The sequence below is a fragment of the Budorcas taxicolor genome, chromosome 14 (assembly GCF_023091745.1).
Source record: "Budorcas taxicolor isolate Tak-1 chromosome 14, Takin1.1, whole genome shotgun sequence".
In the NCBI taxonomy this organism is placed as follows: domain Eukaryota; kingdom Metazoa; phylum Chordata; class Mammalia; order Artiodactyla; family Bovidae; genus Budorcas; species Budorcas taxicolor.
In genome coordinates this window covers 64,782,701-64,809,488 of record NC_068923.1, presented here as the reverse complement: position 1 = coordinate 64,809,488, position 26,788 = coordinate 64,782,701, and the positions used below count along the sequence as shown (strand labels likewise).

The following is a 26,788-nucleotide window of genomic DNA, read 5'->3' as shown; positions in this document are numbered from 1 at the left end:
ATTTTCCAAGCAAGAATCTTGGAGTGGGTTGCCTTTTCCTCTTCCAGGAGACCTTCCTTACCCGCAGACAGAACTCAGGTCTGTACACCTCCTGCATTGGCAGGCAGATTTTTTACCACTAGGACCACCTGGGAAGCCCAGGAAAAGCTAATATACATGTAAATAACACAGTGAGATTTTTCACTTGAGAATATCTAATCAGTTCCTTCAATAAATATTCACTTGAAAATTTTCACATGAAAACTACTATACTAGATGATAAAAATACAAAATTGAAACATTTTTTTTCTTTTTGCCCCTTTGGGCCAAGCTAAAGAAAATGTATAAGTAGACAGATAATTACAGTATCAATAGTATACAGATAATTACAATATCAATAGTGAACTAGTGTGCAGTGTAGCATCCTAAGCCAAGCTAGGAAGGAGAAGAGGAAATGCTCTCATGAAAAACTCAAACATGAACTGGACCTTAAAGAATGGACAGGAAAAAACAGGGTCACAAAATTTAGTGAGATGCAAACAGAGTAGAAATATGTATTCTTCAAAGGGGGAGCAGCATGTAGACAGCTCTGGTGATGCAGTGGCATAAAAAATATGTCGGGGCATGGGCCTAGAAAAGTAAGAGTAGTTAATTAAGAATGTCAGTGGATTTGTCCATGAAGACATATAGATGTATTTAAATACCTGACCAAGAAAGGAGCTTATCATTTTGTTTTAGAATAGAATACACACTGAATTTGTCAATAGATTTAGAGTGCTGTGCTTAGTTGCTCAGTCATGTCCAACTCTTTGCAACCCCACGGACTGTAGCCCACCAGGTTCTTCTTCTGTCTGTTAGATAGTTAGAATAGGAAAAAGGAGTCCAGAATGGCAGTGGCTAAAAGACAAGGAAGAGAAAAGTCTGTGAAAATAGAACAAAGGAAGGTCTGAGGACCTCAGGTAGAAAAAACAGCACTCCTGGCTAGCCCAATTTACATAGGGCAGGTCCAAGGGGAGGAAAAACCATATAAAAAGAGGAGCCAATGGGCCAGAGGCCTCTCTCTCTGTCTCTCTTTCTTTCTCTCTCCCGCCAGCAAGCTATCTCTCTGTCTCTGTCTGTCTGTCTCTCTTTTCTCTATGTGTCTTTTGGGTTGACATGCCCTCATGCCTTGAGGATGCATTTTCCTTTATTTTCTAAATAAAACAGTAAACATGGAGCTGTAACACTGTTGGAGAGCTGTGATGCGCCGAGGGCTTAAACACCCATCACTTCAAACTTTTGTTGTGATGAGACAGAACCAAGGAGATTACACTTTCCTGACATCTGTGGTGCTGCGGGGGACTCTCCAGGCAAGAATACTAGAGTGGGTTGTCATGCCCTCCTCCAGGGTATCTTCCCAACCCAGGGATCGAACCCAGGTCTCTCACATTGCAGGCAGATTATTTTCCGTCTGAGCCACCAGAGAAACAGAGTAGGCAGCAAAATGAAATTAAGATTCACTAGTTGGGAAGCTGGCTGATAACTCAAAGGAGAAATAAAGGAAATGTGGGTGACAGATTTAAGCAACATTGAAGTTCATTAATTACCTGTAGTGAATTCACTGGAACCTATATTTAAATGTATGTAGGAGAAGGCAATGGCAACCCACTCAAGCACTCTTGGCTGGAAAATCCCATGGACAGAGGAGCATGGTAGGCTGCAGTCCATGTGGTCACGAAGAGTCAGACATGACTGAGTGACTTCACTTTCACTTTCACTTTTCACTTTCATCCATTGGAGAAGGAAATGGCAACCCACTCCAGTGTTCTTGCCTGGAGAATCCCAGGGACAGGGGAGCCTGGTGGGCTGCCGTCTATGGGGTTGCACAGAGTCGGACACGACTGAAGAGACTTACCAGCAGCAGCAGTGAAAGGTGAAGACTATAGAATGAAAAATGTTAAGAACACTAAATTTTAAGAAGATGGAAGAGGAAATTCAATACCCAGAAAAATCTGCAAAAGTAGGAGAAAATTCAGGAAATCAGAGAGTATTTGGAAATCTAGGGAAAAGAGAAAGTTTCTAGGGAAAGAGAAAGTTTCAAGAAGTAGGCAGTAGTCAATAATGTCAATTACTCTGTACCTATATCTTTCTTTGTCCTTTTACTACTGTATTATTGTTTAAAATATGTTTTTATTATAAAATATAACATACGTATTATTGAAATTTAACACAGAATTTTTGTTAGCATAATTGTAAAGGGGAAAAATAACTGCAGTCATCTATCCAGAAACACTATTTTTTAACACTTTGAAATATTTACTTTGTTTTGATTTTATTGATATTTGTTTATTTTTATATGGCTATTCATTGTATTTGCACAGAGTAGTTCATTTAAATTTCAAATAAACCATTTAGATAAGAAGTCAGGTCCCCATGGTAAGGGTTGAGAATAGTCAAGAAGTGTACAAGTATGATTCAGTCAAGAGGAAGAAAATTCAAGGATGGGATGTCCTATAAATGATGATTGCAAGCCATTTATTTTAGCTTGGGTATCTTCTAGAGTTGTGTCTCCCTGACTGCCATACTAATGTTTATACTAAGATCTTTGCTTTACTCTTACGCTCCTTCTCATTCATGACTTGGTAAGACTGGCTTCGATTTCAATTTATCCCTGAACTACGACCTCAGGTTTGCTCCCATTAGTTTCTACTCAACTGTAGTGAATACTCTAAGGTCTCTGTCCAGATCCCTTTGGATGCTTCTTGCCTTTTGTTATCTGTATGCTATTTTCTCTACTCATTTGCCTTTAAATGCATATAGCCATAAGTTTTCTGAAAAATGCCTTTGGTTGACAAATACAGCTTTGTCCACATTAGCCCTGAAGGACCTGGGTAATTCGTAGCCTATGATTGTGGGATATGGAAGTAAGACAGCCCAGGGCCCTTGTTTTGAGTTGGGACAAACTCTTAAGTACCGTTTACACTGAGTGGGATCATGCGTGACTTGGATTTTGCATTAAATTGCATGGTTGCTTAACTTCTTTCCAGTCCTGCTTCTTCCATCCCCTTAATAGCTTCCTGGACACACAGTCTTTTTTTTTTTAATTTTAAATGGAGGCTAATTACAATATTGTGGTGGTTTTTGCCATACAGTCACATGAATCAGCCATGGTTGTACCTGTGTTCCCCATCCTGACCTTCCCTCCCACCTCCTCCCCATCCCATCCCTCATGGTCATCCCAGTGCAACAGCCCTGAGCACCCTGCCTCATGCATTGAACCTGGACTGGTGATCTATTTCACATATGATAATATATATGATTCACTGTTGTTCTCTCAAATCATCCCACCCTCGCCCTCTCCCACAGAGTCCAACAGTCTGTTTTTTACATCTGTGTCTCTTTCGCTGTCTCGCATATAGGTTTATCATTACCATCTTCCTAAATTCCATATTTATGCATTAGTATACTGTATTGGTGGTTTTTTTTTTTTCTGAGTTACTTTGCTCTGTATAATAAGGACCAGTTTCATCTACCTCATTAGAACTGATTCAAATGCATTCTTTTAACAGCTGAGTAATATTCCATTGTGTATATGTACCACAGCTTTCTTTTCCATTTGTCTGCCAATGGACAACTAGGTTGCTTCCCTGTCCTGGCTATTGTAAACAGTGCTACAATGAACATTGTGGTACACGTGTCTCTTTCAATTCTGGTTTCCTTGGTGTGTATGCCCAGCAGTGGGATTGCTGGGTTGTATGGCAGTTCTATTTCCAGTTTTTCAAGGAATCTCCACACTGTTCTCCATAGTGGCTATACTAGTTTGCATTCCCACAAACAGTATAAGAGGGTTCCTTTTTCTCTGCACCCTCTCTAGCATTTATCATTTATAAACTTCTGGATAGCAGCCACTGTGACCGGCGTAAGATGGTACCTCATTGTGGGTTTGATTTGCATTTCTCTGATAATGAGTGATGTTGAGCATCTTTTCATGTGTTTGTTAGCCATCTGTATGTCTTCTTTGGAGAAATCTCTGTTTGGTTCTTTGGCCCATTAAGCTACAGGAGTTACTTGTATATTTTTGAGATTAATCTTTGTCAGTTGCTTCATTTGCTATTATTTTCTGCCATTCTGAAGGCTGTCTTTTCACCTCGCTTATAGTTTCCTTCATTGTGCAAAAGCTTTTAATTTTAATTAGGTCCCATTTGTTTATTTTTACTTTTATTTCCATTATTCTGGGAGGTGGGTCATAGAGAATCCTGCTATGATTTATGTCAGAGAGTGATTTGCCTATATTTTCCTCTAGGAGTTTTATAGTTTCTGGTCTTACATTCAGATCTTTAATATATTTTGAGTTTATTTTTGTGTATGGTGTTAGAAAGTATTCTAGTTTCATTCCTTTACAAGTGGTTGACCAGTTTTCTGAGCACCACCTGTTAAAGAGATTGTCTTTTCTCCATTGTATATTCTTGCCTCCTTTGTCAAAGATAAGGTGGGCACACAGTCTTAATATTACTTGCATATAAATCCTTGTCTTGGGTCTGTACTTTGCAGAACAGACAGCTTCAGCCTTCAGGAAAGTGACACTTTCCATGCCTAACTGAGGTCTCAGACCTGGCACTGAAGCTTGGCACAGGTCCGCAAACTACAACTATTTGGCACAAAGAACTAGTACTTGCAAGTGGGCAGGCTAAATGAAGTGGCAAAAGGCTAGCTGTCATGATGGAACAGTGACAATATAGAAAAACATTGTTATGGGTGGAAATCGAGGGTGTTTTCTGATGCCTGAAGAGTTCCTGGGAAAGAACACTGAGTGTGTGTTTTACAGATCTAAACAAAAATCATGGGCTTAAATGTCATAGTGAATATGTGAATGAAATATTTCATAATCTTAATTACTTTATCATATAATAAAATGATCCTTCAGTCCTTATTTGAAAAATAAAGGAAAGATGGAATGATTTGCATGGAAAGGGATATCATCCCCTCCTAGAAAAAGTTGTCCTTTACCTGCATTTAAGTTTGGGACAGATGTCCATGAAAAAGTAAGAGAAGAAACTCTCATCTGTGATGTCACTTAAACAAAAGTCCGTGTAAAGATAGTATGAAATTCAATAGTGAAAATTTATCAGAACTATATGAAAAATCATGCCTTATAATAGCTATAGAAAAAATAATATACAGGAATAAATATTATTTAATATATTGCAAGTATGAATAGTATTGTGCTTCCCTGGTGGCTCAGATGGTGAAGAATCCACCTGCAATGCAGGAGACCCAGGTTCTATCTCTGGTGAAGTAAATGGCTACCCATTCCAGTATTCGTGCCTGGAGAATTTCAAGAGAAACTTGGCAGGCTAAAAGTCCATGGGGGTCATAAAGAGTCAGACATGACTGAGCAACCAACACTTTCATAGATAACATTTATTTATAAAGCAATATAAATATCAACAAAATATTTGCTTTCCATTGTATACTAATTTTAGACTATGCTGGATTGAAACGCCTAATAAATTTTCCCATATTTTATATGCATTGTTACCCTAATTAGTGATTTTACTTACACAACAAATGTTAACAGGAACACACTATGAGCTCAGCACTTTTCTTATGTTTAAATATCCTTATGCTAATATATGACTTAAATTTACAAGATAATTCCCAACAAAGTGGTGGTTTGGCTTATTAATATTAACTTGTGAGAAGCTCCAACATTCCTTTGATATGGTACGGCAGGGAAGATTATTCCTGTTTTATGGATGAAGAAACTGAAGGTCACTTAGGTTGATTTCATATCTTGGTTTTCATAAATAATGCTATGATGAACAAAAGGGTGCACCTATCTTTTCAAATTAGTGTTTTATGTCCTTTTGAAAAAATATCCAAAAGTGAAATATCTGGGTCATATGGTAGTTCTCTTTTTTTCAGGAACCTCTACACTGTTTTCCATAGTACCTACATAATTTTACAGTCCTATCAATAGTGTATGAGGGTTCCCTTGTTTCCACATTTTCTTCGACATTTATTATGCCATGTCTTTTTGATAACAACCATTCTAACAAGTATGCAATAATACTAATATATCATTGTGCTTTTTTTACTTGCATTTCCCTAATAGTAATGTTAAATATCTTTTCATGTTCCTATTGACCATTTATATGTATCCTTTGGAAAAATACACATTCAGATCCTCTGTTCATTTTTCTAATGTTATCTTTTATTATTGAGTTGTATGAGTTCTTTGTATATTTTGGATATTAACTCCTCATTTGCAAATATCTTCTAACATTCAGCAAGTTGTCTTTTCATTCTGATAATGTTTTCATTCAGCTGTGTAGAAGCTGTTAGTTTTATGGTGTTACATTTTTTTCATTTTTGCTTTTGTTTCTTTTGCATTATGTGGAAGACCTGGGTCTGATCCCTGGGTTGGGAGGATCTCTTGGAGAAGGGAACTGCTACCCACTTCACTATTCTTGCCTGGAGAATCCAAGGACAGAGGAGCCTGGCAGGCTACAGTCCACAGGGTCTCAGAGAGTCAGAAACAACTGAGTGACTTTCACACTACAAAAACATCATGAAGACCACCATCAATGAGATTACCGCATACATTTTATTCTAGGAATTTTAAGAGTTCAGGTTATACATTCAAGTCTTTAATCTATTTTGAGTTTGTGTATGTGTGTGTGTGTGTGTGTACACTGTGTAAGTTAGTGGTCTATTTTCACTCTCTGTATGTGTCTGTCCAAATTTCCTAACACTATTTATTGAAACGACTGCCCTTTATCCTTTGATCCTTTGTCTAAGATTGAGTGCGTGCATGAAGTCGCTCAGTCGTGTTCAACTCTTTGTGACCCCCAAGGACTGTAGCCCACTAGGCTCTTCCATCCATGGAATTTTCCAGACAAGAATACCGAAGTAGGTTGCCATTTTCTTCTCCCATGTCCTAGAGTAGCTGTCAGTATAAGTGTGATTTATTTCCAGGCTCTCAAATCCATTCCATTGACCTCTGTGTCTGTTTTTTGTTCCAGTGTCACACTGTTTTTATTATTATATATTTGCATTATGGCTTGAAATCAGGGAATTTGATACCTCCATAATTCTTTCTCAAGATTGTTTTGGTTATTTTGGGGTCTTCTGTGGTTCTATACAAAGTTTAGAATTAAAGCTGATCCTTCATGTGTTTGAACCGTATAGTTTCTTTTGTAAGTGGAGATTTTTTCAATAAATATGTACTATAGTACTACATTCTGTCTTCTCCCTGATGGATGAGGATAAGAGGTTTGTACAAGCTTCCTGATGGGAGGGACTATCTATGGATAAAACTGGGTTTTGCTCTAGTGGTAAGGCCATGCTCAGTAAATCTTTAATCCAATTTTCTGCTGGTGAGTAGGGCTGTGCTCCCTCCCTGTAGTTTGGCCTGAGATGGCCCAGTCTTAGAGTCTGTAGTCTTGATGGTAGGCTATAGGCTCCACGGTAGGAATAATGGAAATGTTCTCCAAGAGGACTTATGCCAGCATGCTGTACCTTCCAGGACTGCTGCTGCCAGTGCCCCTGACCCACAGCAGGCCACATCTCCACCCAAGACTTTCAAACACTCACAGGCAAGTCTTGTTTAGTCTCTTTGGGGTCACTGTTTCTTTCTTCTGGGTCCTTGTGTGCACAAGGTTTCATTTATGCCCCCACCACCCACCAACAGTCTCTCTTTCCCTAGACCTGTAGAAGTTCTGTAAATCAAATCATGCTGACCTTCAAACTCAGATTCCCAGGGGAATCCCTGTGCTTTATGCTGGATCCACAGGTTGGGAACTCCGCTGTGGGACCTAGAATTTTGCAACAGTGCGAGAACTTCTTTGAAATAGCTGTTCTCCTGTCTGTGGGTTGCTCACCTGGCCGCTCTATGGTGGGACTAATAGTGACTTCCTCCAAGAGTACTTATGCCAAAAAGTGTGGCATGTGGTCAGATATGCAGATGACACAACCCTTATAGCAGAAAATGAAGAGGAACCAAAGAGCCTCTTGATAAATTTGAAAGAACAGAGTGGAAAAGCTGCCTTAAAACTCAACATTAAAAAAACTAAGATCAAGGTACCTGGTCCCATTACTTCATGACAAACAGATACAGAAACAATAGAAACAGTGACAGCTTTTATTTTCTTGAACTCCAAAATAACTGTAGGCAGTGACTGCAGCCATGAAATTGAAAGATGCTTGCTCTTTGGAAGAAAAGCTATAGTAAACCTAGATAATATATTAAAAAACAGAGATATCACTTTGCTGACAAAGGTCAATCTAGTCAAAGCTATGATTTTTCCAGTAGTCATGTGTGGATGTGAGAGTTGGACCATAAAGAAGGCTGAGAACTGAAGAACTGATGCTTTTGCAATGTGATGCTAGACAAGACTCTTGAGGGTCCCTTGGACACCAAAGAGATCAAGCCAGTCAATCCTAAAAGAAATCAACTCTGAATATTCACTGGAAGGACTGATGCTGAAGCTGAAGCTCCAATACTTTGGCCACCTGATATGAAGAGCCAACCCATTGGAAGACTCTGATGCTAGGAAAGACCAAAGGGCAGGAGGGGAAGGGGCTACACAGGATGAAATGGTTGGATAGCATCATCAACTCAATGGACATTAGTTTGAGCAAACACCAGAAGATAGTGAAAGACAGGGAAGCTGGCCATGCTGCAGTCCATGGGGTTGCAAAGAGTTGGACACTAACGGCCAATTGAACAACAACATAGTACTAGAGTTGATTCATCTGCAGATAAGAAACCATGGTACAGAAAAGTCTGACTGTAAAGTTATATGCACATTTTCAATTGTGCAGCAGTCAGCACCCCTAGTCCCCATAATGCTCATGGGTAAATATGTGTGTTATAGCTCTGTGAAATATGTTATTGGTATTTATAAGCACTGCATTGAATCAGTAGATTTATTTGGGTAGAATGGACACTTTAACAATATTAATTCTTTCAATCCATGGGCATGAAATATTTTTCCACTCTATCTTTTTCAAATTATTTCATCACTGTCTTATAATTTTCAGTAGATAAGTCTTTCTGGACTTCCCAGGCGGCTCAGTGGTAAAGAATATACCTGCCTATGCAAGAGATGCAGGGGACCCAGGTTTGATCCCTGAATTGAAAAGATCTCCTGGAGAAGGAAATGGGAACCCACTACAGTATTCTTGCTTGGAAAATCTCATAAAGAGATGAACTTGGTGGGCTACAGTTCATGGGGTCACAAGGAGTTGGACACGACTTAACAACTGAGCATCCCCCTTGCCCCCCATAAATGTTTTTTACCTCTTTGGTTAAATTTACATGTTTGTATTTTATTTGATGTCATTATAAATGTAATTATTTTCTAAATTTCTCCACAGCATACTTTTATTGATTGATTTTTGTATCCTTTGATTTGCCAATTATTAGTTCTTTTTTTTTTAAGTGGAGTCTTTAGAGTTTTCTATTTGCAACATTAAGTCATCTGCAAATAGTGACAGTTTTACTTCTTCCTTTCCAATTAGATGACTTTTATTATTCTTTTACTCTTGCCTAGTTGCTGTGGCTAGGATTTACAGCACTGTGTTGAATAAAAATGGTAAGGTTGGGCATCTTTGCCTTTTCCTGATTTATAGGAAAAGCTTTCAGTTTTTCACTGTTGAATGTGATTAGCTTTGGATTTTTCATATAAGCCTAAATTATGTTGAGGTTAAGTTCCCTCTATATTCACTTTGTTGAGAGTTTCTATAATAAGTGGATGTCAAGTTGTCTAGAGTTTCTTCTGCATCTATTGAGATAATCATATGATTTTAATCCTCCAATCTGTTAATGTGCTACATCATCTTAAATGACTCAAAGATGTTGAACGATCCTCACATCTTTTGAAAAACAAAACTTGATTGTAGTGAATGATCCATTCAAAGTATTGTTGACTTGGTTTGCTAATATTTTGCTGAGGATTTTTGAATCTATGTTTATCAGTGATATGGGCCCATAATTGGTGTGTGTCTATGTGTGTGGTGGGGTGGTCCTTGCCCTGGTTTTCATATCAGGGTAATGCTAGATTTGTTAAATGCATTTACATATGTTTACAAGGCTTCCTTCCTCTTTATTTATTTGTGTGTGTGTGTGTGAAAGTTTAACAAAACTTGATTATTAAATCATTTTTTAAAGTTTTGTATTGGTAGAATTCTGTAAAGAAGCCACCTGGTCCTGGGCTTTTGTTTTTTGGGAGATTTCACACTACTATTTCAATCTCCTTATTAGTAGTTGGTCTATTCATATTTTTATTTTCTTCATGATTCATTCATAGAAGAATATGTGTTTCTATGAATTTACCTATTTCTTTAGATTGTTGTGTCTGTTGGTGCATAGGTTTGTTTGTGTAGGTTCTTTCTCAGAACCACTTTGCTATATTCTATAGATTTTTCTTATGTTGTATTTATGTTCTCATTCATCTCTAGTTTTTTTTTTTATTACCCATTGGTTATTTGGTAGTATATTGCTTAATCTTCATATTTTTGTCCTCTTTTTCACCATTTTTTTTTCTCGTGATTGATTTATATGTTCTTACAATTGAGATCAGGTATGATTGCAATCTTCTTAAATGTCCTGAGATTTGTTTTGTGACCTAACATGTGAACTATCTTGGAGAATGTTCCATGTGTGTCTTGTTCCATAGACAAGAATTTCTATTCTGCTGATTTTGGATAGGGTGTTCAATATATCTATCAAATTCATTTGATGCAGGGTATTGTTTAGGTCTATCCAGAGAGTAAAGAATTTGCCTTCAAGGAATGAGGCCCAAGTTCAATCCCTTGGTTGGAAAGATCCCTTGGAGAAGGGAATGGCAGCCCACTCCAGTATTCTTGCCTGGGGAACTCCACGGACAGAGCAGCCTGGTAGGCTAGAGTCCACAGGGTCACAACGAGTTAGACACAACTGAACAACTAAGACACACACACAGTTTCTTTATTGATTGTCTGCCAGGATGACCTGCCTAGTGATGTAACTGAGTTGTTAAAACTCCCTTATTATTATGGTATTGCTTTCAATTTCCCTTTGTAAGTATGCTGGTATTTGCTTTATATATTTCAGTGTTATGTTAGGTACATATACATTTATAAATGCTATATCTTATTGGTAAAATGACTCCATTGTCTTTTATTATAGTCTTTGTTTTAAAATCTATTTTTCTGAAATAAGTATCATATCAGTTTCTTGCCCTCTGAAATTCCATTTCTTTATGAAATGTGGATAAAAGAGCATATACTTCAGTGCTGTGGGAAGTAACTGAGGTAAATGCATATAGAGTACTTAGTAGAGTTAATAAGTACTTAAAAATGTTAACCCATTATTATTAGATACAGAATATACTATTTTCCAGAAAGCTGTCTCCTATGTAGACTGCATGCACAATCCTGCTGCAGAGGGGCTGCAGCTGCTCCCGAAGTGTGCTTGTGGGCAAAGCTGGCCTCTAATGGCTGAAGGCCCTGGTCAAAGTAGCTGCTGGACACTGGTGGACAGAATCACATTCCAGATGGTTTTGTGATGTTTTGGGGACTTATCTTTCTTATGAAGGATCTTAGGGTTGGGGTGCATGAGGTGAAGTTGAAATCTCTTGCTTCTCAGGGTAACTATCCATACCTTGTGCCTACAAGACTGTGAACTGCTATGGCTAGGATATGCTATGTTGCTTTGCCTTTTTTTTTTTTTTTTTTTTCCCTTGGTATGGTGCACTGCTGCACTCAGTGCCCCTGACTCTTGCCTATGCCAGAGAATCCTGGATACACAGGGAAGTCTAGGTCAGTTTCTTGGTTCATGGGACCTTATGAAAGAGGTCACACTATCTTCATTACCTCCACCATAGTTTGCTCTCAGGTAAAACAACAGGGAGGGAACACAGCCCCTCCCATCAACACAAAATTAGATCAAAGATTTACTGAGAATGAAGTGAAGTGAAGTCGCTCAGTGGTGTCCCACTCTTTGTGACCCCATGGACTGTAGCCTATTAGGCTTCACAGACCATGGGAGTTTCCAGGCAAGAGTACTGGAGTGGGTTGCCATTTCCTTCTCCAGAGGATCTTCCCAACCCAGGGATTGAACCCAGGTCTCCCGCATTGTAGGCAGATGCTTTACCCTCTGAGCCACCAGGGAAGCCCAACTTCTGAGAATTGCCCTGCCCAACAGAACAAGCCTGGCCCTTCAGAAATGGTGTGGACTTGACAGAAGCAGAAGATGTTAAGAAGAGGTGGCAAGAACACATAGAAGAACTATACAAAGAAGATCTTCATGACCCAGATAATCACGATGGTGTGATCACTCACCTAGAGCCAGACAACCTGAAATGAGAAGTCAAAAGGACCTTAGGAAGCATCACTATAAACAAAGCTAGTGGAGGTGATGGAATTCTAGCTGAGCTAGTTCAAATCCTAAAATATGATGCTGTAAAAGTGTTGCACTCAATAGTCCAGCCAATTTGGAAAACTCAGCAGTGGCCACAGGACTGGAAAAGGTCAGTTTTCATTCCAGTCCCAAAGAAAGGCAATGCCAAAGAATGCTCACAATACCACACAACTGCACTCATCTCATGTGCTAGTACAGTAATGCTCAAAATTCTCCAACTCAGGCTTCAACAATATGTGAACTGTGAACTTCCAGATGTTCAAACTGGTTTTAGAAAAGGCAGAGGAACCAGAGATCAAATTGCCAATGTTCACTGGATCATCAAAAAAGCCAAAAAAAATCCAGAAAAACTCTATTTCTTCTTTTTTGACTATGCCAAAGCCTTTGACTGTGTGGATCAAAATAAACTGTAGAAAATTCTGAAAAAGATGGGAATACCAGGACACCTGATATGCCTCTTGAGAAATGTGTATGCAGGTCAGGAAGCAACAGTCAGAACTGGACATGGAACAAGAGACTGGTTCCAAATAGGAAAAGGAGTACAGCAAGGCAGTACATTGCCACTCTGCTCATTTAACTTATATGCAGAGAACATCATGAGAAACGCTGGGCTGGAGGAACCACATGCAGTAATCAAGACTGCCGGGAGAAATATCAATAACCTCAGATATGCAGATGACACCACCCTATGGCAGAAAGTGAAGAAGAACAAAAGAGCCTCTTGATGAAAGTGAAAGAGAAGAGTGAAAAAGTTGGCTTAAAACTCAACATTCAGAACACTAAGATCATGGCATCTGGTCCAATCAATTCATGGCAAATAGACTGGGGAAGAGTGGAAACAGTGGCAGACTTTATTTTGGGGGCTCCAAAATCACTGTAGATGGTGACTGCGGCCATGACATTAAAAGACGCTTACTCCTTGGAAGGAAAGTTATGACCAACCTAGACAGCATATTAAAAAGCAGAGACATTACTTTATCAGCAAAAGTCAATCTAGTCAAAGCTATGTTTTTTCCAGTAGTCATGTATGGATGTGAGAGTTGGACTATAAAGAAAGCTGAGTGCCAAAGAATTGATGCTTTTGAACTGTTGTGTTGGAGAAAACTCTTGAGAGTCCCTTGGACTACAAGGAGATCCAACCAGTTGATCCTACAGGAAATCAGTCCTGAATATTAATTGGAAGGACTGATGCAGAAGCTGAATCTTCAATACTTTGGCCACCTGATGCAAAGCACTGATTCATTGGAAAAACCCTGATGCTGGGAATGATTGAAGGCAGGAAAAGAAGGGGATGACAGAGGATGAGCTGATTGGATGGCATCACTGACTCAATGGAAATGAGTCTGAGCAAGCTCCAGGTGTTGGTGATGGACAGGGAAGCCTGGCATGCTGCAGTCCATGATACACAAAGAGTCAGACACGACTGAATAAATGAACTGGACTGTACTTAGTATGACTGCATCTCTATTTCTCCTACCTGCCCTTTGTTGTTATCCTTTCACCCTTTGTTGTGGAGATTGTTTTCATCCTCTCTTCAGAGGAAATTATCCCATATTTAGCTATCTGAGGGAAAATGTGCTTTCCACCATCTTGAATCTTCCCCAATGGTTGCTTTTAAATTATCAAATATAAAGAAAAATATGAGCAATTATTTTTGAATAAAATCATAGATATTGAAGCATTAATATGTTGGTTAATTTGGGTTTAAACCAATGAAGAGAGATCTGTGCTTGTGCTTTATGCCAGTAATTGTCTTACCAAGAGTTCAGACATGGCAATCTATGGAAGAAAACCTTCCAATTCTATTTGTCAAAATACACAGTTATGACTTGTTAGTGCATCATAAAATTAACTTAGTGAGATGTGAACAATATTTAAAAATAGATTACAACATGTTAAAAAATAGAGAAGTGCTTTCATATAGTTAGGGGAAATTATTTTTTCACACTGTGTGTGTGTGTGTGTGTGTGTGTAAGTGAGTGAGTAAACTATTAAATATTAATTGTGGGTTATGCTTGAAAATGCTTGAATCTTCATAGGATACCTTACAATGAATGTAAACTAATAGATCCAAAATGAATATACTCAATCAGCTTTCAATAAAAAGAGTAAATAAAGTAATCATTAATATATCTTCCTTAGAAAATAGATATTTTAAGTGAGAAAAGAATAGATAAAAGTTTCGTAGATAATTAAGAAAAACAAGGAGAACTGTCATGACCTCTGAAAATTCAAGTAAGTCAATAATGAAAACTAATTAAACTTAGCAAATTAGACATCTTATTGAACAGGAGATAATCACCACTTTGTTCTGTAAATTATAGGTAATTACTATCACACAAAAAAAGTTCTATCTCAATACAAGATTAATACAGAACATTTGTTCCATACTTTATAATGAATTTGATTCATGTTATCTTAGTATAAGATACTTATATCTTAGGGTGAGATATGTCATAGTAAGTAACCCACATGTTATATGATACATAACATTGACTTTTGCTGTCTACATGATCTTAGACAAATTATTTAGCCTCTTTATTAAATGCAGACATGAAAGTATATTTTCCTATTAAGGGAATTTTTTAAATTAAATAAGTCATTAAAAGTACTGTGAATGACACCTGGCATGTTGCTAAATGTTCAGTAAATGTGATTTTATTTTTCAAGTAGTTCTTGATTTTTTTTTCCCTCAGAAACCCATAATTTTCTCAGAGAAGGTATTCAATAAATAAAATTTGTTGATTTGAACTGAATTGATGACATGGGTTGGATAAGTAAAATGACTTCCTTTGTGCATATGAAGGATTAGATTTAGTGATTTTTTTTCCAGGTTTATACACATAGTTTAGGGAAGGCTAGGCTTCTGACCTAGTTCTTATGACTCATAAATCAGGGCTCTTCCATGAGGCAAGTCTAATTTACCACTGAGTTAATTTTTAAAACAACTTTGCTACTCTTGTGATTATATTTTATGAACATAAAACCCAGAACTTTCTGGAAAATAGCATATTCTGTATCTAACAACTAGTTAACATTTTTTAAGTACCTACTAACTCTACTAAGTACCCTGTATGCAGTATCTCATTTACTTCTCACAACACTGAAAAATATGTTCTTATTATCCACATTTCAGAGAAAGAAACTGAATTTCAGAGAAGTTAAATAGCTTGATCAGAGTTGTTATTTGGCAAGTTCTAAATTTGAACCACAAATTTGACTCAGTTTTATGGGTTCTATCACCAACCTTTTCTTAATCTAACCCAGAAAAGATATTACAAAATCTGAGGCAAATTTTGATTCTTCCTTTGTAGGTCCTTGCTACATACCCTTAGGAGGAGAAGCAGGATGGAGAGAAAAGGAACAGAAACCTTGCTAACCGTTCCCTGCTTTTTTGTTCATTCAGCATTATAATTTTGTTTGAGTTCTGTGGTATATATGTATTTAGACAGATTACTAATTTTAGTCAAACAGACAATACAACCTTTAGAAATCCCCAAATAATGAATCTTCTATTAGTGTAGAGCACATTAATAAATTTTATAATAAAGAATAGCTGAGTGATCTGTGGCAATAGAGAAACATTGAAAGGAAAATCAGCTATGTATAAAAACAGGACATACCTGAATGATAAGACGAGTAGAAAGACATGAAGTGATAAGTCATTATTTATGGTATCTTTGAAAAATGAATATATTTACAAACTGCAAAAGCATATTTCAGAAAACATTTGTTTATAATTCTAATGTGTTCTTATTTATATGTTAGTTGAGATAGAATTACAGTATTTAATTGTTTTTCTTATTTCTCATATAAGTGTAGGTTTTATATAATGTATAGGTAGGAAATATTTCAGAAATCATACTTCAGCTATAAATTTTCTTTATTGCCCTTTCCCTCATGATTTCCTTGCTTTTATCTTTATGATTATGCTTTTGCACCAGAGATGGTTTTCACTTACCTTATTTGTATTCACTGCTGTGATGACCCAGACACATTGTGCATTGCTGTCATATTGGAATGGAAAGTTGGGAGACGTAAATGTTCCACTTGGTCCTTGAAGATTAGAGCCACATGTCTTCACTAAAAGAGAAATCACATTTTAAAAGGTGAGCATGTGCCACATGCAAAATCACAGCATTAAAATATCTTGCAAATAGACTTTAAATTCAAAATTGCACAATAATAACCACATTCAGTTCAGTTCAGTCGCTCAGTTGTGTCCGACTCTTTGCGACCGCATGAATCGCAGCACGCTAGGCTTCCCTGTCCATCACCATCTCCCAGAGTTCACTCAGACTCACGTCCATCGAGTCCGTGATGTCATCCAGCCATCTCATCCTGGGTCATCCCCTTCTCCTTCTGCCCCCAATCTCTCCCAGCATGAGAGTCTTTTCCAACCACACTGAAAGATGTATAATGACATTCTAATGTGACTTCTCAAAATGAGAGTGGTTTTTACATCCTGAAGTTCACAAGTCATATTTTAAACATTAATTGAAAAATAGTTATGAATAAAAGTGTGAGGCATGATAAATTATTCTATGACTGTAAATAGGTTAGTTTAATTAGAGAGAGATCATATTTATTCAGTATTGTGTTAAGAAAATTCTATAAAGAGGAAGAAATAAAGCTTTGGATTGATTAAGCAACCTAAATAGTGTTTTCCTTTCTATTTATTAAGTACACTAGGACTCATAATAGCATAATACCATAAAACTTGTAATTGAGCCATCAATATTAAAACTACTTTTTCTGTTCTTAGGACTGTGAACTAGGCCATTCAGACTGCAAAAAAAGCTACACTAAAGTAATTTTAATAAATACCTACAAAATCTGTGTTATAATAGTTCTTCAGTTTTCTAACTAATCTCTCTTCTAGTTAACCAAAGAGTTGCTGACCACACTGTATCTGAGGCTTGACTTCCTTCTTGAGTGCCACAAAAGTTTCTAGGTGGTATTACTTTTGATATGCAATTTTTGCCTCATTCCATTAAAATACTGCCTAAGTCATCTTCCCCCCCACAATACATCAAATGTAATTCACTGTATTTTTAAATCATGTACAGTTTAACTTAGATTTTTCATATGCACATATGACTTTACATATAATCATTTTAAAGTTCATTAATGGAGGTCCCCAAAGTTATTTTGACGTGTCCAAGATCTTCAACTAGTAACTAGTATAGTTAAGATTTGAGCTCAGGTCTTCCCACTCCAAGTCTTATCTTTTTATCATGAAATGTGTGTCTTCCTAGTATGTTAAAAATGTAATTTTTTGCAAGTTCCCCCCCCCCCTTTAGCTCATATTTTGCATAAATCTATTTTTGACAACTTTCTGGTGATTCTATGATTATTTTTAATCTTCTCTTGTTTGTGTATGATTTCTAAATTTTAAAAAATATAAATACTATTTTATAAAAAATAATTAATTATATTTTTCCCTCAACATTAATTACCAATCTTTGCTTTTTTCATTTGCTACCTCCCTCCTTGTAAGTCTACCATGCTCACTATTCCATTTTCTTCTCTCCTGTTCAGTTTTCAATTTCCAATTTCTGCATTATTAATACTTTGGCTGATTTTAGGCTACCAAAGTTCTATCAAGGCCTTACAAAATTTCTGATGCCTCACAAAATTTTTTCCTAGATTTATTGAGACATATTGATATATAACATTAAGTTTAAGGTGAACAACATGAAGACTGAATTAACATTTCCATTACCTAACATAATCAGCATTTGTACGTGTGTGTGAATGTTTAGTGAGAATGTTTAAGATCTATTCTCTTAGTAACTTTTGAGCATGTGATACAGCATCAGTAACTACAAATCACCGTACTGTATATTATACTTTCAGAAGTTATTCATCTGATCAACTGGAAGTTTTCTCCCTTTAACCTAGCACCTCAAGACTCACTTTTAAGAACTGCTATTCTACCATCGGACAATTGCATTCATTTCCCATGCTAGTAGGTAATGGTTAAAATCTTGCATGCTAGGCTTCAGCATTAGACCAACCAAGAACTTCCAGATGTCCAAGCTGGGTTTAGAAAATGAAGAGGAACCAGATATCAAATTGCCAACATTTGCTGGATCACAGAAACAGCAAGAGAATTCCAGAAATATATCTACCTCTGTTTCATTGACTATGCCTTTGACTATGTGGGTCATAACAAACTGTGGAAAGCTCTTCAGGAGATGGTGAGGGACGGGAGGCCTGGCATGCTGCATTCCACAGGGTTACAAAGAGTCAGACCTGACTGGGCAACTGAACAACAATATTCTACTCTCTGGTTCTGTGAGTTTGTCATTTTTAGATTCCACATTGAGAGCATTATACTGCAACTTCTTTAAGTCTTCCATGTTCACTAGTCTATGTTTTCCTTCACACTCCCCCCGCCCCTTTTTTTTAAACTTTATTGGAGCATAGTTACTTTACAATGTTGTTAGCATCTGCTGTACAGCAGAGTGAATCAGTTGTATGTATATATATATACCCCCTCTTTTTAGACTCCCTTCCCGTTTAGGTCACCAAAGATCATTGAGTAGAGTTCCCTGTGCTATATAACAGGTTCTCATTAGCTATCTATTTTATACATAGTAGTGTGCAAATGTCAATCCCAATCTCCCAATTCAAATCTCATACCCAATTCATACCAATTCATAACCCGCTTTGGTTAAAACAAAATATGGATGCTCACAATCTATGGCAGCACTCAACATTATCTCAGGAGTTCTAGGTAATGCAATAGAGTTGGAAAAGTTTTGGAAAGCCCTACAAAATTTAAAAAAACAAAAAGTATCATTTTTTAACTAAATACGCTATTTGCCTACTTAAGCTCAAGAAAGTTAATAATGTATCTACAATTTATACTACTTTATATTTTAGTCACATAAGCTTCCTTTGAAGAAGAAATGCAGGTGAAAATATAAAGTTCTCTTTTATAACTGTAAGAGTTGGCAATTCTAATTGAACGATCAAATTCACACAAGCAACAAAGTGAACATGTAATTTTTAAAAACATTTGGCAAGAAAGGTAAGAGTCTTCCATAAAAAGAAGCATAAAAAATTTCAGAAGGAAATGAAATAAAACCTGTATAAGTACCAAGACAGGTTGTGTTCTATGCAAGAACCCATATAACTGGAAAGAAAGGTTGCATTCTGCATGGAAAGGCTTTTTTTCACAAAAATGTTAACATCCTGATTTTAGGGATTTAAAATGAATTGATACAAATTATGTAATTTTCATATATTCTATGTATCTACGATTATCTTAATTCAGTGTTTTTGGCAGTTATTTTACAATATTCTATATGTTTTATTCATATGTCACCTATGTTTTTAAAAAGGTAGAGAATAATGGTTAATTTATCATTTTCCAGTTTTGTTTTGGAAGTGAAATGAGTTTATATACATGGAAACATTGTGAGCTACGTAATTATCTGTAAGGAGGATAATGCTGTTTCAAGAAAATGATATAAGTATAGTAGGAGAAACCAAAAAAAAAAAAAAATCAACCCTAGCTTCTCTATCAATATACTTTAGTCTTATTCTTCCCTCAGGTCAAGCACATACAGTTAACTATGCTCGGAAGAACATCTACGAAAAAGGTTAAATACAATGAAATATGATTTGGTTCAACTGTAACCTTCAGGCATTTAAATTTGTGCTAGATATAATGTTTCAACTACTTAAGCAAGACAAGCAAAAGTTTTATTTTCTGGTTGAGTAAGAAACATTCAATTCACAGGTTAAATATTATTTTCGCATGCAATATACCAACTGGGTCCTGTCTATAGTTGTCTCTGAGTCTACTGAACCCTGAAGTATCTCTTTTAGTCTCTCTTCCAGAATCTTTTCTTTTTCTTTTTGTAATATTGAGGGACTTTGTTGATCTTGTTCCAACATATTCTCAGGATTTGAACATTTTATAAAGCTCCTTCCGCTCACTTACTTGCAATTCCTACAACACGCTGAGGATATTTGCACTTTAAGACCTTAGTACTTGTTGTATTTCTCACTTTATATAGGTTTCTCCTCAAAGAGTTCTTAATAGTCTGTTCTATCTGAATAATCTATCTAAACTTTGATTTTTAACCTTCATATACAGTTGTATACATAGATATCCATATTTATGAAAAGTATATACATATACAAACGTGTACAGACACACACATATATACAATTGTTTACTGTCTCTTTTCATTTTTAGAATGTTTACTTCATGAGAGCAAGGACTCGTTTTATTCACCATGGTGTCTCCAGTGCCTAGAACAGCATGTGGCACATAGTAGATATTCATTAAATATAGGAATGAATGAATGAATGAACCCCTGACTAAAATAATGAGAGTAACAACAAAGATTCGATTTTGTTTCTGACTGGTATCTCCCCACTACTCCCCAACCCATCTGGCTTTTGGATATAGTGGCAATTTAAGCTACCACCCTTTTGTAGATATTCTCTTCCACAAATGTTTCACTAACAGCTCTGTGAACAAGTAAGTTCTACTGTCTCCTGCTCTGGGCTTCCCTGGTAGTTCAGATGATAAAGAATCCACCTGCAATGCAGGAGGCCTGGGCTCAATTCCTGGGTTGGAAAGATCCCCTGGAGGAGGGCATGGCAACCCATTCCAGTATTCCTGCCTGGAGAATCTCCATGGACAGAAAAGCCTGGCAGGCTACATTCCATGGGATCACAAATAGTTGGACACAACTGAGCATAGTCTCCTGCTCTAAGGCTGTCCCTTGGGTCTGTTGGAAGACTTCTAGCAAGTAGTAATTCTTTGTTATGAGGGGTATGGTATGAGGGGTATGATGTGTCTTTAACAGAATCATTAGGATGAAGTCCAAGTAGCTTTGTAGTCTGTGTACCTCCACTATCCCTGCCTCTTCTACCTCCTTTGTGTTCACACTTGAGCAAATCCAAACCATCTGAATCCCATTATTTCACCTGTAAACTTAGACAGTTAAACTATATCACCCACACCCTCTGACAGGTATACAGTGACTTTACAATTATATTATGCATTTATCTCTGTGCTCTTAATGGCTTCTCCAAATAGGTGCAAAGAGGTTAGTAGAGCTTGGAAGTTATGTTGTTGTCCAATCTCAGTGATACAGCCTTATTGTTATTAAAATGGTTTGATGGCATATAAAACACGGAAATTTGTGTTTAATATAAATTTATTTATTTTAATTGGAGGTTAATTACTTTACACTATTTTATTGGTTTTGCCATATATCAACATGAATCTGCCACAGGTATACACATGTTCCCCAAAACTTAATGTGAATTCAGGTGTATTTATAATATTTCTCTTTTATTTCACCTGTAGGTTAATATTGTGATCTTACCCTAGCAGAAGTATTTCCATTTATATCTTTGAATATCTACAGTGATCTCTTTGCTCATTATCCAGGGATGTGGATACACAGTGTTAGATTATTTCTGAGAGTAATCTGACATCGGCCATGAAATAAACTATATTTTTTTATGCTACACAAGAGGTGGTAGACAAAGCAGGTGATATTAATTTTAACTTTGTAGAGTTTCTATCACTTCTAGAAATTCTAACTTGTAGTTTGGAAAACTGGATGTTTTAATAAGGTATGATGATGAACACATATAACAATGAATAAGCATGAACAGCCCAAACTTTGTGAGTTTCATCAAGTCAGAACAGCTTAGACTATGTGAGATGTACCAACAAAAAATTTACTTTTTTAGGGTTTCTGATGGGGCCCTGTAAGGTATGATGATAAATATTGCTAGGAAAAAACCTAAAATGACTAAAACTGAACGTGTTTGGTATTTAATGATGAGCAACTTCTAGTATTCATTGAGAACTGAACATGGAGTGAGATGTGGTTACTTCCCCACATGAAAGGGAACACTCCCTGATCTCACAGAGGTAAACTACAGTAAATATTACTCATAATTTCCTTCTAATCTGTCTCAAGGAGATCCAACCAGTCCATTCTAAAGGAGATCAGTCCTGGGTGTTCTTTGGAAGGACTGATGCTAAAGCTGGAACTCCAATACTTTGGCCACCTCATGCGAAGAGTTGACTCATTGGAAAAGATCCTGATGCTGGGAGGGATTGGGGACAGGAGGAGAAGGGGATGATAGAGGATGAGATGGCTGGATGGCATCACCGATTGATGGACATGAGTTTGAGTAAACTCAGGGAGTTGGTGATAGACAGGGAGGCCTGGCGTGCTGCAATTCATGGGGTAGCAAAGAGTTGGACACGACTGAGTGACTGAACTGAACTGAACTGAATCTATCTTTGCCCAAACGCCACCAGTGGTAACTGAACTCTCTTTTTACTATCTGTGCTTTGCAACAAAGTTGATAGCTTCTGTTTTTATCATGAGATTAATTAAAGCATAAAGTAGGGCTTTTATTATACTGATTTGAATTATTTTCTTTCCAAAAAAACTATCTCCTGGGACTGAGTAAGAACCAGGAGAGGAAAAAGAAAGTGGGGATAGTACCTCACTGAATAATAATTTTATAAATGTAAATTTCTTTTGGATTTCATGGTAGGGAAGTAAGCAAATGATATGTTATAAACAAGAAGTATTTGATCTTGGGTGCTTGAAAAAATCAGACTTATTATAGTTTTAGAAATTTTAGTAAGAATCTAGCACTTAAACCTTTTTATGTCCATGATATAAACTGATATTTAGTTTATATTGTAAGCTGATAGCAACTGATACAATATAAAATGATAACACAATATATGGCAATAAATGATAACACAATATATAATGTAATATATTAATGTCACAATGCAAATTAATATTTTTATTATTTACTAATCAAACACATTCCAGATATAAAAACACATATGATTGAACAGTTGAGAACTTTTGTCCAGAGAATGTAATCATTAAGCTGTTCACTGAAAATAAAAAAGAACTTTCAAATTTAGTGGATTTTTTTAGATGCTATATTTTTAACTAATTTGTGAAAGCTGAATGCTGTATGCTAATTATTCTGAAAATTCATGTATTCCAAAAACATTAAGTGAGTGGATATTCTGCTTGATACAGTGCCAGAGACTGAAAGTGGCAAGATAAAAAAGAGAGTCAAGGTCTCTGCCCTCATAGTTTATAGTCTAGAAGAGACGAGAAATACTAAACTAGGAGATAACATTGGATTTACAAGATACTACAGGGAGGCCTGCAATGCTGTGATTCATGGAGTCACAAAGAGTCGGACACGACTGAGCAGCTGAACTGAACTGAACTGATGGGCGTAATAGACCAGGAAAGATTATTGAAGTAGATAACAGATCAGGAAAGATTACTAGGAAGTAACATAGAAAAATAATTGTTTTACTTCTATGTTTTGTGCCCCTTCCCATCTAGTAATTTGGCATTTTTCTCTCCAATGGCTTTTATAGAAACCTATAAAAAGCAAACATAAGAAAATTGATGGTGAACTTGTATATAACAAGGTACTTGTTTCTATGTAACACTTTTTGAGACATTATCTCTTAAAATTAATATGTGATCATTACTATTAGAGATAGTTGAATGTAAATGCTTCAGGGATAATCTAAGGAAAAAACAATTAACCCATGTTGGCAGATATATATGTTTGAAGTATAAAACAACCTACTGATAAAATTGCCAACATCCACTGGATCATTGAAAAAGCAAGAAATTCCACAAAAACATCTCTTTCTGCTTTATTGACTATGCCAAAGCCTTTGACTGTGTGGATCACAATAAACTGTGGAAAATTCTTCAAGAGATGGGAATACCAGACCACCTAACCTGCCTCTTGAGAAATCTGTATGCAGGTCAGGAAGCAACAGTTAGAAATGGACATGGAACAACAGACTGGTTCCAAATAGGAAAAGAAGTACCTCAACGCTGTATATTGTCACCCTGCCTGCTTATTTAACTTATATGCAGAGTACATCATGAGAAACACTGGGCTGGATGAATCACAAGCTGGAATCAAGATTGCTGGGAGAAATATCAATAACCTCAGATATGTAGATGACACTACCTTAATGGCAGAAAGTGAAGAAGAGCCTCTTGAAGAAAGTGAAAGAGGAGAGTGAAAAGTTGGCTTAAAGCTCAACATTCAGAAAATTAAGATCATGGCATCTGGTCCCATCACTTCCTGGCAAATAGATGGGAGAACTGTGGAAAGTGTCAGACTTTATTTTTCTGGGCTCCAAAATCACTGCAGATGGTGACTGTGGCCATGAAATTAAAAGACGCTTACTCCTTAGACTCTGATGCTGGGAAGGGTTGGGGGCAGGAGGAGAAGGGGATGACAGAGGATGAGTTGGCTGGATGGCATCACTGACTCGATGGACGTGAGTCTGAGTGAACTCTGGGAGTTGGCAATGGACAGGGAGGTCTGGCGTGCTGCGATTCATGGGGTCGCAAAGAGTCGGACATGACTGAGCGACTGAACTGAACTGACTGACTCCTTAGAAGGAAAGTTATGACCAACCTAGACAGCATATTAAAAAGCAGAGACATTACTTTGTCAACAAAGGTCCATCTAGTCAAGGCTATAGTTTATCCAGTGGTCATGTATGGATGTGAGAGTTGACTATAAAGAAAGCTGAGCACCGAAGAATGGATGCTTTTGAACTGTGGTATTGGAGAAGACTCTTGAGAGTCCCTTGGACTGCAAGGAGATCCAACCAGTTTATCCTAAAAGAGATCAGTCCTGGGTGTTCACTGGAAGGACTGACGTTGAAGCTGAAACTCCAATACTTTGGCCAACTGCTGCGAAGAGCTGACTCATTGGAAAAGATCCTGATACTGGATAAGGATAAGATCCTGATCCTGATAGAGGATAAGATGGTTGGATGGCATCACCTACTCAATGTACATGGGTTGGGGTGCACTCCTGGAGTTGGTGATGGACAGGGAGGCCTGGCATGCTGTGGTTTGTCGGGTCGCAAACAGACACAACTGAGTGACTGAACTAAACTGAACTGATAAAAAATGACTTTGAGAAAAATCAAATGGGTCAAGAAACTTAGAAATTTAAGTGGGAAGTTATAGGAAGTACAAAAGATATATGAGTTCAAACAGAAAATAAATACTTTGAAAGGTATGAAAAATATTTTATAAATTAAAAATTAAAATGGAGGACTTTGTAAACTAGCAAATAAAGTGCTCTGAAAAAGGAAAAAAATTGAAGAATTAATTTTAACTGAGATCAGAAAAGATATGCTATAAAAAATGAAAAAAGCTTGGTAGAAATTTATTATCAAAGTTGACAAAGGAAAATAGGACAAATGAGAATTCCACCAGAACTAGTGTCTGTTCTCTTAACAGACATAAATAGGAATTGTGAAGTTTTCAGACAAATAATAAACAGCTTTAAATAATGTACAGATATATGAGTTAACTATCAGAATTTTAGTCTCTCTGCATCATATTTGGCATAGTTCTTGAAGGACAATGTTCAACTATACTTTATCTTTCTCTTGCATTCTTTCTTCCTGGGAAGGGAAACTCCTAATAGTTTGGAAAGCTTCACATGAAGTTATTTTTATTATGAAGTGAAATCCTACATTAGCATTTCCTCTATAACAATCTAAACCCAAAAATGTAGATTTAAGCAATGCCTTGAAATATGGTTACAATTCTTTCAATATTTCAGAATTTCATTTTGTTCTTGTTTTATTTGTTTAGTAACTATTTAATATAGTATGCAATTTCATTACCTGAAAAATACAGAATTAATAAACTAAGATCTGTATTGAACTTCAAATAAATGCATATAGAAACAGTTCTCCGAATCAATTAAAATTCTCATATTGTTGACTGTTAGTCATGAAACACACACACACATACATACACACATGCATCTGAAAGTGAATGATAAAACCTATTTAAACCAGTGCCTGGAACTGAATAAGCAGTACTTATCCCTGAATAAGTAGTTCAGCTCAGTAACATTTAATTGGACATCCTAGTCTCCATGTCTTCATGAGATGCTGATAAAATATCAGAAGTAGAGTAACAATTAGGACTAATCGTCAAATAGATCTGAGTGTCATCTGCAGAAGAATGAAGGTCTAATCCATGTCTTCACTGAAAGGAAGCATATAAACATGGAATAATACTGAAATGAACCCAGAGCAGGGAACTGAAAAACAGAGAAGAGGCTATGAAAGGGACAGAATTAAAATTAGCAAGAAGCAGACTGCACAGGATCAGATAAATCTGATTAAAACTCAGCAAATGCAATTTCTATTAAAAAGGAGAATCAAGCACACAAATTTTCAAGACATGAAAGTTTTTTTTTTTCTTTCCTAGTTCTTGGATGTTAGTAATTTAATCTAGTCATTAAGGTCATATTTACATATGATACGGCCTCTCCTTGAGGTTTGCAGCATCCCATTGGTATTAGGATGAGAGCACACATGGC

General features: G+C 36.7%; 1 protein-coding gene across 1 annotated transcript in view; it reads right to left on the bottom strand.

Annotated features, from left to right (window-relative positions):
• The window catches only part of CSMD3 (CUB and Sushi multiple domains 3), a 1,391,498-nt gene that overhangs the window by 659,978 nt on the left and 704,732 nt on the right, over positions 1–26,788 (bottom strand). Inside the window, exon 11 of the mRNA XM_052651435.1 lies at positions 16,326–16,447. Within this exon, the coding sequence (XP_052507395.1) occupies positions 16,326–16,447 (122 nt within the window). The remainder of the gene's footprint in view (positions 1–16,325; positions 16,448–26,788) is intronic.